Genomic DNA, 19674 nt, shown 5'->3' on the forward strand with positions numbered 1-19674 from the left:
CAGGCCGGCCCACCACCAGCCCAGCATCCTGGCCCAAGGACATACTCCCCTGCGAGGCATCCTTCCTGCCCCTGGCGGCGCCGACGCCGTCGCCGCCCCATCCCCTCACCGGCGGACGGTACAGAGCTCAGACCCCCGTCCCTGGTGGTCGGCGTAGGCGAGCAAGCCGCCGCCGCCCCGCCATCGCCTTTCAAAGTGCCAAACCTCGCAAGGCCGCAACCACCCTCGCTCCACATCTCGTCCACGCCCATGTCATCGCCGGCGCCCGAGAGGAGGCGCTCCACGCGGCGGCGGCCCGAACTGTCCTACGCCGAAGCGGACCCCGACGCGGAGCTCGAACGCGGTGGAAAGCGCCGGCGCAGTGCGGCGGGTATACTCAGCCGTAAGAGCGGCGCCGACAAGGGCGAGTCGAAACGGAGTCGGGGCTTGGCGGCGGCGGCGGCGATCGAAGACGACGAAGATATGTGCGCGTCGGAGCCGGACGCGGAGGAGATGCGGAGGGAGGAAGAGGAGGAGGAAGCCGCCGCGCTCGAGGCGGAGGAGCAGGCCAACGCGGCGACGCTTGGCGCCAGAAGGAAGAGGAGGGTGGCGACGAGGCTGATGAGCAAGCAGAAGAAGGAGGAGGACGCCCAGGACCACTTTGTCGGCGACCCGATACCAGATGACGAGGCGCGGCGACGGTGGCCGGAGAGGTACAAACCCAAGGTAATACCTACGGGGTCCATCCATCGATCTCAGCCTCTCATAATGTTGATGGATCGTAGGCATGTTCTTCCCTGGTTAGGAAGTATTATGAATTTATGATGGCTGAAGAAAATTCCATCTTCTACCTTTTTGTGTGCAGGATTCTGACGATCCACAAGTTAGCACTAAGAAGCGGTATGCACCTGTTTGTTGTACTGTAATTCAGGGAGCTTAATTTGAGGTGCTTTTAACACGTACGCCAACTGAAATCGTTGTACCCGTTGTCTCTGCAGGTCGGATGCGGCCGAGGAGGAAAAGAGTGCTCGGTGCCACTACAGATCTGCTATTGTGGAAGGTGCCAGTTTCAATCTTGGAGATGATGTCTACGTCCAGGTAAACAACCGTCATCACCTAGCCACTTTCTGGATCGATTGCCATTATGTATTTTCCTTTTGCTAGAGCATTCATACATGCATGGTTTTAGTGTTCCCAGATGACTAGTGCAGCTTGTTATGCTAGTTCCTTTTTGTTTCTGGCATTGTTGGTGCACGCATGCATGTAAACCAGCAGGCTCATAGCTTATACTAATTCTGCACTGTACTGTACAATGCTTAATTCAGCGTATAGCTGTGCTAAATTGTGTAGGATAAAGATATGTGTGTAGATCAAGTTCTGAATGTGGTGAACCATCAAGCCCCTAGGCCTAGGCGTACACTAGGACTACATATTTCTCTGCTGGGTTCCTTTTTGCACAGCCCTTCTAGTTTACTCCACTAGATATTGTTCACTCATTAGAAACTTGCCCTCTGCTCTTATGCTCTTCATTTATAATAAGGTCCAGCTTTTGGAGGAGCTCCTCTGTGTTCCTCTGCAGACTCATTTTCTCTCTTAAGGTCAAATGTTAGATTTTACCGTCTTCTGTGCTATTTAGCATTTTAAGAAATGCCCTGAATAGTTTGCACTGTTTTCATTTTTTTTTTTTGTGCAGACCATTGAGAGTCTAAATATTCTAGTTTACTCTCCTGCATTTATCTTGTTGGTTTGCTCTATTTCAACCAACTGTGGTAATCATGTTATTGCTGTTTTGAGTGGCTGTAGGCTGCTCCTGGCGAGGATGATTACATTGGAAGGATTACTGAATTTTTCAAAGGAGTTGAACATGAATCATATTTCTGTTGCCGTTGGTTTTACCGTGTGGCTGATACGGTATGTGTCAAGCATGTTGTGTTCTTTTTTTTCTAAATACACTTCAGCATGTGTCTAAGACCAACTTGCAGGTTATCACACCCAAGTTGTTGAAGGTTCCTGATCATGAACATGATCATGAGCGTGTTTTCCTTTCAGAGGAAAAGGATGATAACCTGATTGAGTCAATTATCTCGAAAGTAAATATTACTTATGTTGGCCCTAACGTAAGTGCTTCACTCATTCTTTCAAGTTAATGAATGTGTACTACATACTACCTCTCATGTTTCTGCTGATTTTTACATGTTGCTTTACGGTGAAACCTCTACAGTTGACACAACAAGAAAAAGCTGAGCTTATATCAAATTCAGACTTGTATTATGACATGACGTATTCAGTGGCATATTCCACATTTGCCAATGTGCCACCGGGTAATCATATGTAGTTCTTATTTTTTTTTATGTTGCCATAATCATACTTTTCTTTTTGTCGCATGTATGCAACTTATATTATAAAATAAAAATGCCATAGACTCGTATGGTCTGATCATAACTTTTTATTAAAACGGTACAATACAAAATGGTTTTGATACATCTGAAAGTATAATTGGCAAACTTAAAATTCATAAATGTTGTGTACCATGATATTTTCTTGACGTGTGATGATGACTTAATCTTTTGTAGAAAATGGTGGCCCAACAGGCAGCGAAACAACATCAGATATTTCTTTTGACAATGTTGACTCTCCTAGGGAAAAAACAATTGCTGACCTTCCAGTACCACCTGATGCACAAATGGAAACAGCGACACTGCTGGATTTATACTCTGGCTGTGGTGCCATGTCAACCGGGCTTTGCCTGGGTGCTCCATTGTCTGGCTTAAAATTGACTACAGTAAGTTTCCTACTTAGGAGGTATTAGGACTTCCATTGGCCTGAAATTATTGTAATTGACAATCTTACTATTCTTGTCTTGTGCAGAAATGGGCTGTAGACATGAACGAATATGCTTGTGACAGTCTAAAGCACAACCACCCACGCACACATGTACTAACTGCAATTGGCACTAAATTACATTCCTTGTTTTATCACCACACACAATAATTTGTATGATTTAATCTCTAATATGTAGGTACGAAACGAGAAGGCCGAGAATTTTCTTAAACTCCTTCAGGAGTGGGATAGACTTTGTAAGTTATATGACGTCCATAATAGCACTTTTCTACCACGGATTTCGAATGATGATGAAGATGACGAAAATGGAGCAAATGAACCTCTTTCGGAGGATACTTTTGAGGTTGAGAAGCTTGTTGATATATGCTATGGTGATCCAAACAAAATTGAAAGAGACGGCTTGTGGTTTAAGGTAGTGCAGGCTTGACCGTTTAGCAGTGGCGAAGCTAGAGTGTTTGGTTATTGGGTTCAGTTCACTTCTTTACTATATAATCTTGCACTAATATGTAGTGGTAGGGACTAGACTAGAGAAGGATTTAGAAATTTCATTGGGTTCATCTGAACCCAATCGTTGTACACCAGCTCCGCCACTGCCGTTTAGAGCTCCTATTTTTGTAATTCTATTGGATTTCAGGCTTACTTTTAATTCTTTCTCATGTATGTTTAGTGATGTACTGTACTCATTAATTTAGATCATTTGTATGCAAAGTTTGGTTGAAGATATATATTATTTATATAGGTACGGTGGAAAGCATATGATTCCAGCCATGATACCTGGGAGCCCCTTGATGGCCTTAGGTCGGTATCTGCTTCATTACAATACTCTTTATTTTGTTTTGTCAATAATATCTTACCCTACTTAACATTTCAGAGATTCTCCACAATGTATTAAAGATTTTGTGGAGAGTGGATATAGGGAATCCATTTTACCCTTGCCTGTAAGTATATCCCTTCTTGTTCCTTTTGGGATCTTGTTCTTGTGCCACCTATTAATGTATTCCTAATTCCAAAGGGTCATGTGGATGTTATCTGTGGAGGTCCTCCGTGTCAAGGAATTAGCGGACTTAATAGACACAGGAAGCATAAAGATCCGCTGGCGGATGAAAAAAATAAACAGATCCTTGTGTTTATGGACATTGTCAACTACCTGAGACCCAAATACGTTCTTATGGAGAATGTCGTAGACATTGTACAATTTGCAGATGGCTTTCTTGGGCGTTATGCATTAAGTCATCTCGTCGCCATGGGTTACCAAGCTAGACTTGGGATTATGGTTGCAGGATGTTATGGGCTACCACAATTTAGGATGCGAGCTTTTCTCTGGGGAGCTCTTCCTTCAATGGTATCTCTTTTTTCTATGCTCAATTTTACTTGTGAGACCATTGCTAAGAAGGTTTATCTGGTAATGTAGGTACTTCCAATGTTTCCTCTTCCCACCCATGTTGCTACTAAACGAGGACAAAACGTGCCAAATAAATTCTCGGTACGAGAATACATCTAATACCATGCTATTATTGTTGTTGTTGTTGTTGTTGTTGTTATTATTATTATTATTATTATTATTATTATTAATATTAATATTATTATTATTATTATGTCTTGCTAAAATGATGTTCTGTTTTCAGCAATGTCTAGTTGCATGTGATGAAACGGAATCTAAGCTCTTGGAGAAAGCTCTTTTTCTTAAAGACGCGATAGATGATTTACCCGAGGTAGGCACTAACTATTTTCCTTGCATGCTGGGTCATTTTTAAACTGCTGCCTGACAATTTGTGAACTTCTTTCCCCCTATAAGTTATAATGTTTTTCTGCAGGTTGGAAACCATCAACCTAAAGATGTGATGGCATATAAAAGTAGGCCCAACACGGATTTACAATGCTATATCCGTCTCAACCGCAAAGGTAAACCCGCATGTTGTGACCTGTTGAGTGACTACTTAATATGAACAAGTAGTTCTCTGTTTATGTAATGAGTTTTCTATTCATTTCTTGTACCATTCATAGCATATGCAGAGTCATGTTTTTCTTGTATTTTCAGCCATGTTAGTGGTTCAATGATGTCACCTTGCCATAGTTTTCATTATTTTTTTGTGTTTGCGAGTGAATTCTTGATTAAGTCTCTATTGTGAGTTACTTTGTGACATGGTGAGTTACCTTTCTCTGTTATTCATTTAAGACATGGGGGACGACTCGTTTGGAAATGCCACTCCAAAGGAAGCTCAGCTATTTGATCATCAGCCGCTTGAATTGGGTAAGGATGATTACGAAAGAGTGCAGCACATTCCCCAAAAAAAGGCAAGTTAATTAAGGTTGAACACGTCATTCTTTTTCTATACCATAACCTGTAATTTCTAAGCAATTATTGTATTCCAGGGGGCAAACTTCCGCAACTTGAAAGGTGTCCGGGTTGGAAAAAACAAAAGCGTTGAGTTTGATCCGAATATTCCTCGTGAATTTCTTTCGTCGGGGAAGCCTTTGGTAAACCTGTTGTGGTTTAACCAGTTGTAATAATGTGTATATTTCCCATGTTTTAATCACCCTTGCTTCTCCTGTAGGTCCCTAATTATGCTATGACGTTCGTCAAGGGAAGTCACTGAGGTAAGCGTACTGACTGAATGTGTTGTATTCTTAGTAGAACTCCTCTGTCAGTTATCCTTGCTGTCTTGCTTTGTAGACCATTTGGACGCCTGTGGTGGGATGAGACCGTGTCGACTGTTGTGACCATAGCCAAGCCTCACAGCAAAGTAAGATCTTGATAAAACTTCTGGTGCTTGTATGATTCTTTGACCTGCCAATATATTCTGTTTGACGGCGACTTTTGCATGCAGGCTATTTTGCATCCCAATCAGAACAGAGTTCTGACCGTTAGAGAAAACGCAAGGCTGCAGGGCTTCCCAGATTACTATAGGCTGTTTGGCCCCATAAAACAAAAGTGAGTTGATCTAATACAATATAAGAGACCATAACGAGCTTGGCTTCTGTAAGGACAGTAGCTCTGGACCTTCTTTGTTATGAGCTGACTTTTTTTGTTGCGCATGTTATTTTTTACATAGATATATCCAAGTTGGGAACGCCGTCGCTGTTCCTGTAGCCCGAGCCCTGGGGTATTCACTGGGACAGGCATACCAGCAGGGTGAATTCAGTGGAGAGCAGCGCCCCTTGTTCAAACTGCCTAGGAACTTCGTCCCTGTGGCCCAAGCAACAGCTACAAGATTGCATCAAGGATCTTCTGCAGGCGAAGTAGTGGAGGAAGAATAATTCTTTTGACCGACTGTTGATTTTCAGCAATATGCTTGCTGCCGAAACATTGTCATCTATTCTGGAACACTGAGTTGTCCAGCTCACGGAAGGGCTGAAACATGTTGCCAAGTTTATTTATTTTACCATTGCTACTATTCATTCAAATTTTAATATTGAAACGGAATGGGCGATCTTGCTTATTCTGATTACCGTACACCAGTGTTCATTTATGTTTCTGGTGCATTGCTAGCTGCTGCTAGATCCCTTCTTCGTGAGGCAGCTTTTATGACTGAGTGTGAATCTGAAACTCTTGCTTTTGGAATGCCTGTGCCTTCAATTCTCTGAATGTGCTTGAATTATCTGTTAGTCTGAATTCTCTGGTTGCTCTTGAATTGTGTACTACTGCTACTGAATATCTAATCTGTGAATTCTTTAGTGGGGAAATTTACATTTGTATAAAAATGACAGTCCTCATTACACTGACCATTTTGTCTGACAGGTGGATGAGAGGCTGCAGGAGGTACCTTGCTCATAGACTTCCCGAGCAGAGTCCTGACGCGGAACCTTGATCAGAGTATCAGACGATGTGTTGGGCATCGGAGGCCAAGAGGCGGCCAGGGGCGTCGGCGCGGCGCACCGCGTTCTGCGTGGGGAGGCAGTGGCTTTGACGGAGCATCAGGACTCTGCTCGGGAAGGCAATGCTCGCGATGCGGGAAGCTAATCTTGCACCAAGAAGTAGGTCTAATTTGAAATTATCCTCATTTCTCTCTTTATTATTCTTTCATATTCTATTTTTCTTTGCTCTCATCTCACTCTTTCCGATGGACGCGGACTGTCGGCGAGTACACAGACAGCGAAAACAGATTACATTTGGCTTTGGGAGCCTTCCTTTTCTTCTGAATATTCAGAGCTGTGTTGCTACTCTCTCGAACCTGCTCATTTACATGTTCTGTTGTCCGACAGCACTACACCTACACCCACGTCGTGCTTCTACAGGGCACCGACTATACACACTATTGATGTGTAGGCACGCCCGCCCATTGAGAGAATAGATTGAAAGGAATGGATTCAAATACAATGGTTTTAACATATATATATTCCCCAGTGCGAACCACGATCTGATAATAATATGTCGTCTTACTCATGCAACTCTTTGGTGCAAAAAAAAAAAAAACACCAACAAAAGCGTAACCAAAGCTGCAGTACACTAGTGGTACACTAGTGGAAAACAGGGCTTTCGTCCAGGCCTTTTGTCGCGGCACAGTCTGGAGCCGCGATAAATGGTCTGGTCACGTCACCCCGAAACTAGCTGGAGGACGTATATATATAAACATGTGCAGTTTTTACTGGATTCTGCTAGACATTCAAGTTGATAAGGGAATAGTTGAAGTAAGGGACCCATTAAGTAGAGGCCTCGAAGGGTTCCGCGACTTGCAGAAGTTGCTCCAGAGGTAATTTCAATCATTAAATGCCGCGCTATATCTTTCGTGAGATATCAATTAATTATCCACTCATTCAATCATTCTTTTGCCTGGCAGGGTTTAGAGAGTTTTCAAAATCAAGAATAAGGGAAATTTCGCAGAGAAGCTAACATTTACTCCTGTATCGTGTGCCCAGCAGCCACAGGGGACGAATCTATGTGGATACTACGTTTGCGAGTTCATCCGCATGTTAACCACTGAGAAGCAGAACGATAATAGATTCAACATAAGCAATAACATTCACAACTTTAATTTATTATCGTCAATATTTCGTTATCAAGATTGACATAGTCATATTCATCTCATTTTCCTATATAGGTCGACTTCATGCGGGAGAAGCTCCAACCACACGAACACCTACTAGGAATTACGGAGGAAGTGGCGGGACTTCTGATGAGAGAAGTAATAGACGACAACAGCTTGTTTAGTCCAAATAGGCGCTTCAAATGATCCCCGTGTAATAGTTCGAATAGAAGACGGGCTTTAGTCCCGGTAGTCGTGAGCTCCATGCATGTATATGTAAGGGGAATCTACAAATAGACTTTTGCTTTCAACTCGATCTTTATATAATGAATAAACGTGTACAGCTTGTAGTAGCGTACAAATATATGCAAATTTTATTTTAAAATGAAAAATGAAATAGGGGGGGGGGGGTTGCACCCCTCAAACCCTAAAGCAGCAGCGTGCTGCACACGTCACGTAGAAGGTCTTTTGTCGCGGGCTGTATTACCACCCGCAACAAAAGGGGGTGTCCCTTGCGCGCCCCGCGGCTGCCACATGGTGGACCTTATGTCGCGGGTGGTAAGCGACCCGCGACAAAAGGTTGGGCCTTTTGTCGCGCCCCCGTTGTCGCGGCTGGCTGCCCGTGACAAAAGAGTCTTACGGCTCGCGACATTAGGCATGTTTTCCACTAGTGGTAGGTACAAAATTCATCGACTAAAATTTGAAATAAATGCTTCTAGTTTCGTTGCTGCAGCATTTATTTTCATTGCTTCCAGTTTCGTTGCTTCTAGATTGAGAAATAAAAAGTACAAAAATAACGGTTGTGACATACACCCTTGATGATAAACTTTGTGTTCGCGTGGAGTTCAAAAATAAAAACTTTGTGTTTGCGTGTGTTTGTCTAATTTGATGTGATCGATCTGTGGACGAATCACAATAATTAGTATCAGAGCAAGGTTCGAGATTTGAAGCCGCGCTTGCCCCGGGGAGGCGACCCGTACTAGTGCCTCGGGGCGGGCGATCGTCGCTCGGCGGAGTGACATGGAAGAGACGACAGGGTGTTGTCGGCGGCGAGGCGGTGGCGTTAATTATCATTGATGGGAGAGGTGGTGCCGAGGTGCAGTACCAGAAGTCTCGTCAAGATCGTCATCCGCGAGTTCGGTACCAGAAGTCTCATCAAGATCGTCTTTGGAGGAGTCCGATGAGTCAAAGAGTCAAGCGTGTGCACGTCTACACGTGCGGTCGCCGTCGAGTACGTAAGTTGTCGTTGTGTCCATGTACTCGTTTTTGTGAGGATCTATTGCAATTGAAGCGTGTCATGTTGAAGTGTTGTTCGGGGCGTGTCATTGAGGGCTAGTACGTGTACGAAGAAGTGTGTCTCAGTGCAGATGCTCAAACGTATAGTGAGACAAGGATCAATAAAGAGGAATCTCTTTTATGAGGACGTGACTCTACATGAGGTGGTGTGATCCGTTGGCATGTATGCGTTAGGGGTGGCCGATGGTGTCACCTGGCAGCGTGACTGATAGTCTCGATCATATGTTGAGTTGAGTCTCTATATATAAGTCGGCAAGTTAAAATTAGGAAGAGATTGTGAGAAGAAATCTAACCTAGCAATTAGACTTGTTGTGGAGCGAGACATGAAAAGATTTGAAGATCTGCATGGAGTCAAGACAGGAAGAAATACGAGGAAACAACAAGTTAAGATTGAGAAAGAATTGTTAGCAATAATCTTTCCTTGATCATGTTAGTCGGATCATTCTAGAAACTTTCAAGAGTTTCCTAGCGTGCCTATGTCTTGGAGTCATAGAGGGAGTCCATCTCGTATTAGTTCTCCGTGTTAGAGTCTGGTTAGTTTAGGCCAGGTTGAGTTTCCTAATTGATTAGCTAGTACTTAGTGTTCGTCATGTAACGTAGTGAGTTAAGAGTCAGTTCTGTTAGAATATTAGGCAATTTTCAAGTGAGTTTAATTATTGAAAACAACATTACAGATGTACTAGAATACTTAATCACACACATCAGACTAAGCACATGCATCAGTCTGAACATAGAACAAGTAGCAGTGCAAGGTAGGAGAGGAAAAGCAGGTACATCGCGACCGGGAAGATCGCACCAGCAGCACCACCACCACCAGGCCGGAAGTTGATGTCGTCCATGGTGTAGTCAGATTTATCGAGGAAGTAGTCGAACCAGTGAAGAAGAACATGAACATGAGCGAGCGACGCGTCGAGATGCTCCCCAAAAATCTTATCGCCCGCCTCCCGATGCAGGATCTCGACGAACGGGGTTTCGGAGGCCTGCTCTCCCGGACGGCTGTACACGTAGTCGTCGGGATGAGGAAGACTAGATAGTAGCACAACAAAAGGAACTTTTTCGTGAGAGAGAGACGGACTAGAGACTTCTGAGATAGAGAGTCCAGATCTGTTCTGTCTCCTGGTATAGCCTGGAAGGAGAGCCGAACCGACCGCGTTGCTACGCGTAGAAAGCCAGGGCCACGCGGCGAGCATGCACATGCATGGTCGACACGTAACCAACTGAGTTGGTGCACCAAGCAAAAATTTAAGCTTCCTCGAAGGTGTCTCGAACTCAGTCACGAAACGCGACGAGCGTGCGTGATGAGGCGAGGCGTGCGACGGAGGAGAAGGAGTGCGCGAGGGCTCCTTCTCTTCTCACTCACTTGGAAAGACTAGAAGAACAGCCTTATATACCACTCCAACTACCTTCCAACTAGCAATGTAGAACTAAACTTTGTCCCAAAAGGTTATCTCCAAGTTGCTAAAGTGATGAATATTAAGATTTCAGAAATTGTACGCTATATGGGCTGACTTACTGGACTGCAGCTCGTCTACATCCAACAAGTTCGTGTCTTGTTAGGACTAGTCTATTTTGGAGTCTGTCGTGTGCGTAGAGGCTACAATTTGTAATTAACGGCCTGAGATTGAGAAATAGAAAATACAAAAATAACGGTGTGATAAACTTTGTGTTCGCGTATGTTTCTCTAATTTGATATGTCGATATGTGGGTGAATCCCAACATAACAAACAACACCCTTGTTGGTCAGGAAACGAGACACTCCATACGATGCGTCCAAGCAAAAGCAGAGCTTGCCCGATTCTTTCCAAAATCAGTTGCAAGAAGGTCCAAATTAGAGGCGACGGGAAAGAAATGGATATTGCTTGCGCGTTTTGCCGTCTTATCTCTTGCATCCCTTTGATCCATATACATCTGCGCTTGGCTGTGACTCATAGATATTGTTCTCCTCCATTAGGCCAAGAAGTTGAACCAATGGCACCCAATGATCACTTCCTCTTCCTCCTCTCCGGCTCCATTCTGCTCTCCATCCTCGCCATCTCTGCTGCCGTGGACTACAAGTGCCGGCCGGGGGTGGCCTTCCCGCACAACCCGCTCGCCACCTGCCGCCCCTATGTGCTGAACCGGGCATGCGGCCGTGGGCTCGGCCTCCCCATGCTGGTGAAGGAGCGGTGCTGCCGGGAGCTGGCGGTAGTCCCGGGGCGGTGCCGCTGCGAGGCGTTGCGCGTCTTCATGGACGGGGTGCGCGTGGAGGGGGGACGCGTGGTGGAGGGCCAACTCGGTGGCGTGCGCGGCTGCCCGACAGAGGTGCAGAGGGGCTTCGCCGCCAAGCTCATCACGCCGGCGGAGTGCAATCTACGCACCATATCGGGGGGCACTTGGTGCTACTATCTGATGGATCCTCAACTGCCGAAGTACTGAAGTTGTCGATCTAGTAGTTACTTACTCCATCCGATCCACATTACTTGATGCTATGAATCGGGGAGAGTACTACTATTACCATGTATACTACATAAAAGTACTTCTAGTGATGGCCATGAAAGCAATGCTTGTGAGTTGTATGCGTATCTGAACAATGGCGAGTGAGCTGTTGATGAATAAAGGGTTTGCATGACCCAGTGACAATGGATCGCTCCGAAACAAACATCACCCCTTTAGTATTAGGAATAAACCGCGGGGCGCAACACCTACGGAGCTGGAACTCAAACACGGATCGCTGGCAACACTGGCAGCATATCGGCACGCCGCTAGCCATCTGGTCGAACGAAGAATTCATGCAATTGCAAATGCTATTGTCTCGTCCTTGGTTATGTAAGTGACGGAGATTTTTTTTGGGCGATCATTATTATTCCTTTCGTCTATAAAAGCGTATCAAAGATTTAAATTTAGATGTATGTATACACTAAAATATATCTCGATACATTTGAATTTAGATAAATTTAAAATATCCTTTTGTAGACAGAGCTACTTCCTCCGGTCTTTTTTAATTGACTCGAATTTAGTACAACTTTATACTAAATTTAAATCAATTAAAAAATAGAAGCAATAATATTTACAAATATATTTTGTAGGTAATACTGATCCAAAACACATGTGGGTAATAGTAACTGTGCTGAAGCTTTTATGGATTCATTTGAGCCCACAAATACGAAAGGTGAATTATCTAAGCCAGCTGGACTGGTTTCAACCATGCATTTGCATGTTTGGCAACATCTGACATGACCTTTACAACAAAGAGGACCTACGAGTTGACACCTGAAGTACATGATCGTGCCAACTGCCAAGCTAGCTGGGCGGAAACACCTGAAGTACATGATCGTGCCAACTGCCAAGCTTAACTTGACCGTCGTAGCAACAATAATCTTGTGGTGTCGGTCGGTCGGCCGGTAGCGGTACTCTATCTACTCGATGTTTCGATCGATTGACATCTTCATTGGCATTCATGCAAGTGTGCACTCTATATACTTCCTTCTACAAAAACTAGCGGCTCACCTTTGGCCTACACGTCGACACTCTCTTGTATCTAATTGGATGACATATATAACCTCTTTCTTACCTCAAACAACAAAAAAATATCGTATACTTCAACCTGCCAAAACTATGCATAGTAGTATGTTACTCCACAGAAGTCCAATGATAACCAGCCAAGTTGGCATAGGCAAGGCCACATGGTCGATCTGAAGGGAATGTCGTGTTCCGTTGTGCCGTGTCTCCATAACTCCTTTCCTTTTTTTTTTCGATAAAGGGGAAAGATACCAATTACACCCAGCCTCTGCAATAACTCCTTTCCTTTTGTGTGTAACCAACAAAGAAGCTGCATTTCCAGGCGATTTACACAAAAATAACCCAAAAGTAGAAGAAAAGCACAGACTGACCCTCCGGCGAAACTATTTCACCAATCTAACCCTTTTGTGTGGCGCCCCTCCCACGGGCGCCACACATGCCCATGTGGCTCCCCTCCGCCGGCGCCACACACCCAGCCGACGTGGCCCCCTCGACGCTGAGCTGGTGCGCCCGTCCGACGTGGCAGCATGTGTGGCGCCCCTCCCAACGGCGCCACACATGCACTTGTAATCCCCCAAAACATACTGTGAGACAATTCCTTTGGGACTTAGCCGTTTTGCGAGGCTCGATGTGTGGCGCCGATGACACGGGCGCCACACTAGCATGTGTGGCGCCGATGCCACGGGCGCCACACATCCACTTAAGTGTGGCGCCCGCGCCCGCGCCCAGCCCGACCCTCTCTTTCTTCTTTCTCTTCTCTCTGCTTCTCCCCAACCGCCGCCGCCGCCGCCTCCCCTTCGGCCCCCCACCAAATCGACCAAGGAATCGTCGGATCCGGCCGGCCAAGTCCTTCCTCCTCCATTCCTCAAGGTATTCCCCTTCGATTCCCTCCGATTCGTCCACTATTGTTGGTGGATTTGGTAGATTTGGGTATGAACCCTAGACATGGAAATTCATGTTGGTGGATTTACATATGAACCATTGATATGTTAGTGCATTTGGCTCTGAACCTAGCAAGATTTGGATATGTTGGTGGATTTGGATATGAACCCTAGATTTGGTGGAACCCTAGATATGAAATTTTACATGTATGTGTTGAAATGGCTATGTATGTGTTGAAATGGCTATGAACCCTAGATTTGGCTATGTAGATATAAAATGGCTATGTAAGTGTTGAATGTGTATGTGTAGGAACCCTAGATATGTTAGTGGATTTGCATATGAACCCTAGATTTGGATATGTTGGTGGATTTGGATATGAACCCTAGATTTGGCTATGTAGATATAAAATGGCTATGTATGTGTTCAAATTCTATGTATGTATGTCTTGAAATGTCTACTATTTGTGATGGAATAACTCATATTTGAACCAAATATTTGTTGGAACCCTAGATATGAATGTATGTGTGTATGTATGGAACTCTCATGTATTTGGATATGAACTCTCATGTATGTGTTGCTCATTTTTGTTAGTGGAATGACTCATAATATGGTTGTGTAAACATGTAGGATGGTGTGGCTTCTGGATGAAGAGTACGACAGGGAGCACCGGGCTGTTCATATGACGGAGAGGGGAACGGATCTTCACCCTTTGAAGATTCGTTACCATGGCACACCGGATATACCTTATGACGAGAGGTACACGGAGTTCATCCGGCCTACCGGTCTTATGCCGTTCATATCCCTTGTAAGCCGTGGGGGGCCACACATGAACCCCTCGGCACTCACCGCCCTTGTCGACCGGTGGAGGCCGGAGACTCACACCTTCCACTTGAGGGCCGGCGAGATGGCCCCTACTCTGCAGGATGTTTCCATGATCCTTGCACTACCTATTCAGGGCGAGCCACTGTGTATGAACACAGCTTCTGATGGGTGGCGCCAGCAGATGCAGGGGCTTATTGGCAGGGCTCCTCCGCCGCCAGAAAATCCAAAGGAGAGAGTTCCCGCCGGCGCGTCTTTCTCTTGGATCAGAACTAACTTTGCAGAATGCCCCATAGAGGCCGACGAGGACACTCGGAGGACGTACGCCCACGTGTACTTATGGTACATGATTTCCGGGACTCTCTTTCCTGACAGTGGGGGTAAGCTGGCCCATTGGTGTTGGCTGAAGGCGCTTACGGTGTTGGACGACCGGTGGAGTTGGGGAACAGCGGCACTTGCCTACCTCTACCGGCAGGTGATGATTTGTTCTATGTACTATTTTCCTATAGTAGTGCGCTACACAAAGTAGTAACCAAATATCTTATGTACGCAGTTGGACGAAGCTTGTCGCAGGACTGGGAGCAAGACGGGTAGCGGCGGTATGGAGCTGGGACCGCCTATCAGTTGGGCGTCCCAGGGTACTCAACGAGACGCCATGGCCTCATTTCCCTCACTTTCCTGATCGGGAGCCCACTTGGGCATACCTTTGGGACAATGTCTCGGAGATGACGAGCGATCCAATGATCATGTACAGGCAGTACACTGCGGAGTTGGACACTCTTACCGCTGAGCAGGTAACCGATCACTGCGGAGTTGCAATCCTAGTTTTGATTGATTCTACTGGCATCTACTAAATAATTGTATGCTGCAGGTGGAATGGGAGCCATATGGTAGCTACTACCGTATTGGCGCGGCGATGACTGACCTAAACCCCAAGTGCACGGAGGAGGCGCGGTTCTGGCGTATGCGCTGCCCACTCATATGCATGTGGCTTGTTGAACACCACCAGCCGCAAAGAGTGATGAGACAGTTTGGGCTGTATCGGAGTGCCCACCAATGTGGCAAGACACGGACAAGGCGCTTCACGAGTAAACTTCGGAATCATGCGATGGAAGATTCTTGATAGAAGAGGTACAAACTAACTTGTTGATTCTTGCAGGCTTGATAGGCAGCGGCAGAGGAAGATCACAAATTGGCCAGTCCATCATAGCGGCCACATCACAGCGTTCCAACACTGCTTGGAAGCGGCACGGAATGCTGACCCTGAGCAGGAGCAGCAGCAGGAGCAGCCAAGGCAGCGGACGAAGAGGATGGCCGTCCGGAAGCAGCCCACGAGGACGGCACATCGAGGACGCTACTAGGATGTGCTACGTGTTGTTGTGAACTCTATATTCATAAGTATCGATTTGTGAACCCTATGTCATTTCGAACCATGGTCTGTAATGCTACTTGTTGTTTGAATCTACGTGCTACAATGTGACCTATGAAGTGTTATATGTGTATGTCATGAAATTGCTACTTCTTGTGTCCAATGTTGTACTCGTAATCTGTTGGAGTTTGGTAGGATTTTTCATGTTTTCAACACAAGTCCATGTGTGGCGCCCTTCCCACTGGCGCCACAAGTGCTAGTGTGGCGCCCGTGGCATCGGCGCCACACATGCCAACTTATATGAACCATTGGGTCGAAAACATCCAGGGGCTCCGGACGATAAGTCCTTAGCCGCTTCGCGAGCCTCTATGTGTGGCGCCCGTGGCATCGGCGCCACACATGCTAGTGTGGCGCCCGTGTCATCGGCGCCACACATCGAGCCTCGCAAAACGGCTAAGTCCCAGAGGAATTGTCTCACAGTATGTTTTGGGGGATTACAAGTGCATGTGTGGCGCCGTTGGGAGGGGCGCCACACATGCTGCCACGTCGGACGGGCGCACCAGCTCAGCGTCGAGGGGGCCACGTCGGCTGGGTGTGTGGCGCCGCCAGGAGGGGAGCCACATGGGCATGTGTGGCGCCCGTGGGAGGGGCGCCACACAAAAGGGTTAGATTGGTGAAATAGTTTCGCCGGAGGGTTAGTCTGTGCTTTTCTTCCACTTTTGGGTTATTTTTGTGTAAATCGCCGCATTTCCATTTCCGTCTTAATTCTTGGCTAGCTTCTAGTCCTTTTGTTCCTTGCCTTGCAAGACCTCCAAAATCCTCCTTTTATTCGTGTGTCCATCGTTTCCACTACATGAGAATCATAGATAAAGATGATCGCTATCCCTCTCTCTATATATACGTGGGAGGACGGGCATTTTCATAGGATATTTCCACATACACTCACATCAGCAATCTTGAGATAATAAAATAGAGAAGATTTGTCTAAGCGAATCCAACGATCAAACGAGGCCTTCTTCTTCATCCCCTTCGTTGGCTAAATCCTTGTTCATCATCGACACAAGTAAGTTATGATTCTACTTCTGATTCAACAACATCACCGTTTCATCAGAAAATTGAACTTCTGCAAGTGATAAGTAGATTTTGTATCAACCGAAAATTGATCTCTGTTTTTTTTTCTCCTTGAGAGGACTTCCTTTTCAATAACTGATATTTTCATGTCACTTTGAAATAGTGACCAATTGCTAATCAAGAAGCACATCATTTACAAACATAACTGCCACTGATAGGCAAGGTTGAATTGCTTGATCAATGCGTGTTTCCGAGCTTAACTTGTTAATGCTGCACACTACTAATTGCAAATACTAGTAGCACTTCACTTGCATCTGAAGCAACACCAAGCTGTACGTGCATGCTCCACAAGTCTCACCACCATTTCTTGACGCTTCCCCTTTTCCTTTCTTTCTTGCTTTCTTAACGCGTTATCATGCTCTAAATGTAGCTTATATTTTGCTTCAATTGCTTACTGAATCCGGCTGTGCATTGCAGCAGGCACGATGATCGATGGGAGTCACGGCTCATCGCCGTCAATCTCGCCGGTGCGGCCACGGCAGCGCAGCGCGCAGGACGTCGACGAGGAGTACGGGCGCGCCTTCAAGTCGAGATCCTTCCTGGACCTCTGGTCGCACGCCCACCGCAGCCTAAAGCACAATCTCTCCTCCTACAAGCTGTCCTCCAGGCTCAGCTCTAGCTTCAGTGACGATCAAGTGCCAGCCAATGAGGAGCCGTCGTCGTGCTCGTACGCCGTGCTCAACGACTTTGTACTTGAGCCGAGCCCGGAGACGCTCACTCGTCCCGGACACCGGCGGAGTAGACGGTGCCATGGACGACGCCGGGTGGAGACCCTCCTGCTCGAGTACTTCGACGTCACACAAGAGGCCTGCGAGGCGTGCTCCGCGCTGCTAGCGGCAGCCGGAGCCGCGCAGCGGCACCACCTCGTGCTCCGGCGCCTCCTCCTCCGGCTCGGCGCCGAAGGAGATGATCGTGCCGCAGCCGCAAGGGACGCACTGGCGCGGCACATTGGCGGGGACAACCCGCTCTCGCCGGCAGGACGCCGACTGACCGGGTTTAACGACGCGCACGCGCGCTGCGCCCCGCTCTCGAGGCGCCTCGTGGCGACGCGGCGCCGGCTGCGGAGGCTCGCCCGGGCTGCCCGGATCGCACGGTGCGCGGCCGCCACGGCCATTGTCGGCGCGTCTGCCGCGGCCGTTGTGGCTGCGATCGTCCTTGCCGCGCACGCCGTCGTTGGCGTCGGCGCGGCCGCCGCTCTTACCTTCTGCGCCACCAGCACCACCAGGCCCTCGGCGCGCCGGTCATTCTCCATCAAGAAGTTGGCTCGCCGCTGCCACCGTGGACGGCGGAGGCGACATGCCCGCGCGGGGGAGGCAGCGGTGGACGCGGCGGCGCGGGGCGCGTACATCTTGGGTCGCGACCTGGACACTGTGAGCCGCATGGTGCGTCGCGCGCACGACGAGCTGGAGCACGGGCGCGACATGGCGCGCATCGCGGTGGCGGCAGGTGCGGACGGCGGCGAGCGGCCGCCGCTGCTGCTGCAAGAGGTGGCGAGAGAGGAGGAGGAGTGCGGGGAGGATCTGCGGTGCCAGCTCGAGGAGCTGGAGGAGCACGCATGCCTCTGCCTCCTCACCATCAACCGGAGCAGGAGGAGAGTGACGCAGGAGATGACTGCGCCTCCTCATGATGGGTCGCCGTCGACGGAGACGACGTCCAAAGATTAGCTCTTTTTTCTTTGTTCAGATTAGACACTAGCTTAGCTGTTGCTTTATGGTTAGTTAGCTTGTTGTTTACATAAGTATTCTTTCCTTGTGATTCAAGGGATAAATACTGTGACATGGAGAATAAAAAGTGTTTTATCATTCCTTTGTACATTACCACACGATTTTTCGTGGATAGGCCATATGACATATCTTGATCATTGCTTGTTTGCTTTTGGGCATTTTCCACTTTTCTTTTCACATATTTTGATGCTTTCGTGCACTCTGTTCTTTCTTGGATAAATTGACGCGTGCATGTTTGATTTGTAGGATAAAACTAAATTAGGAATACAAAAAGTGTAGCATTGCAATATGATGCTCACTCTATTTCTATAGGAATACAAATGAATTGTTTGGTTCCATCAAAGGAAAATTAAAGTATTCTGAAAAAAGAGATATGACTGGACGATTTTTCTTTGTACATTACCACACATTTTTCGTGGATAGGCCATATGACATATCTTGATTATTGCTTGTTTGCTTTGGGGCATTTTTCACTTTTCTTTTCACATGTTTTGATGGTTTCGTGCACTCTGTTCTTTCTTGGATAAATTGTGACTCTTACTCTTTAATCGTTGTTTTCACTTACATTATTAGTGTTTAGAAGACCGGACTTGCTAAGTCGACCACCCTTAGATAATCGACCGCCAGAGGATGTAGATATATAGAGAATATTCAAAATCTGGATCCCACTATTGGGAACTTCACGACAATCATATTTCTAAGGTAAAAAGGTAAAATCTGTACATAAATTTATATTGGAGATAAACTTAATGATCCAAAAAAAAAGACCATTTGTGACATGCAATAACTTTGGAAAAAGTCAGAAAGTAAAATTCAAAAACTACAATGCAAGTTATGGATCTTAAATCGCGTCTTTCTCGTTTTCTTATTTTCACACAGGTCGCATATGGTAATGTTTTTTTATGAGCGGCTAAGTTCTACTCAATTGTGTAACTTTTCTTATATAATTCTCTAAAACTTGGAAATATGATTTTAAGTTTTATAATATGGTTTCACATAAGGAAGTCTCTCTTTGGACCCCGAGACAAAAATATCACTTTTAAAAATCAAACCTTATTCTTAAAATTAAAGAAAAACTAGAATATATCTATGTGTAGTATGTGCGTACAAGTCTTTGTTGACATTTTATTCTCAGATGTGATCTACACACAAAAACAAATATAGGGAGCAA

General features: G+C 46.4%; 1 protein-coding gene and 2 pseudogenes across 1 annotated transcript; all 3 read left to right on the forward strand.

The window, feature by feature from the left end:
- Positions 1–509: 509 nt before the first annotated feature.
- On the forward strand, positions 510–6260 carry LOC124698692 (annotated as a pseudogene).
- A 4788-nt stretch (positions 6261–11048) lies between these two features.
- Positions 11049–11509, forward strand: LOC124662420 (annotated as a pseudogene).
- Positions 11510–11649: 140 nt separating this feature from the next.
- Positions 11650–18443, forward strand: LOC124662428 (putative UPF0496 protein 2). The gene is made up of 3 exons (XM_047200273.1): positions 11650–11656; positions 16622–16711; positions 17197–18443. Exons 1-3 carry the CDS (start codon positions 11650–11652, stop codon positions 18441–18443), a joined length of 1344 nt encoding a protein of 447 aa, XP_047056229.1.
- Positions 18444–19674: the final 1231 nt, after the last annotated feature.

The sequence above is a fragment of the Lolium rigidum genome, chromosome 1 (assembly GCF_022539505.1).
Source record: "Lolium rigidum isolate FL_2022 chromosome 1, APGP_CSIRO_Lrig_0.1, whole genome shotgun sequence".
In the NCBI taxonomy this organism is placed as follows: Eukaryota; Viridiplantae; Streptophyta; class Magnoliopsida; order Poales; family Poaceae; genus Lolium; species Lolium rigidum.

Bases quoted from the DNA above. Each gene is read 5' to 3' on its own strand.
- LOC124662428 (XM_047200273.1), top strand. The intron at 16,712-17,196 runs GTAAGTTATGAT...TGTGCATTGCAG, and splicing joins CTTGTTCATCATCGACACAA to CAGGCACGATGATCGATGGG.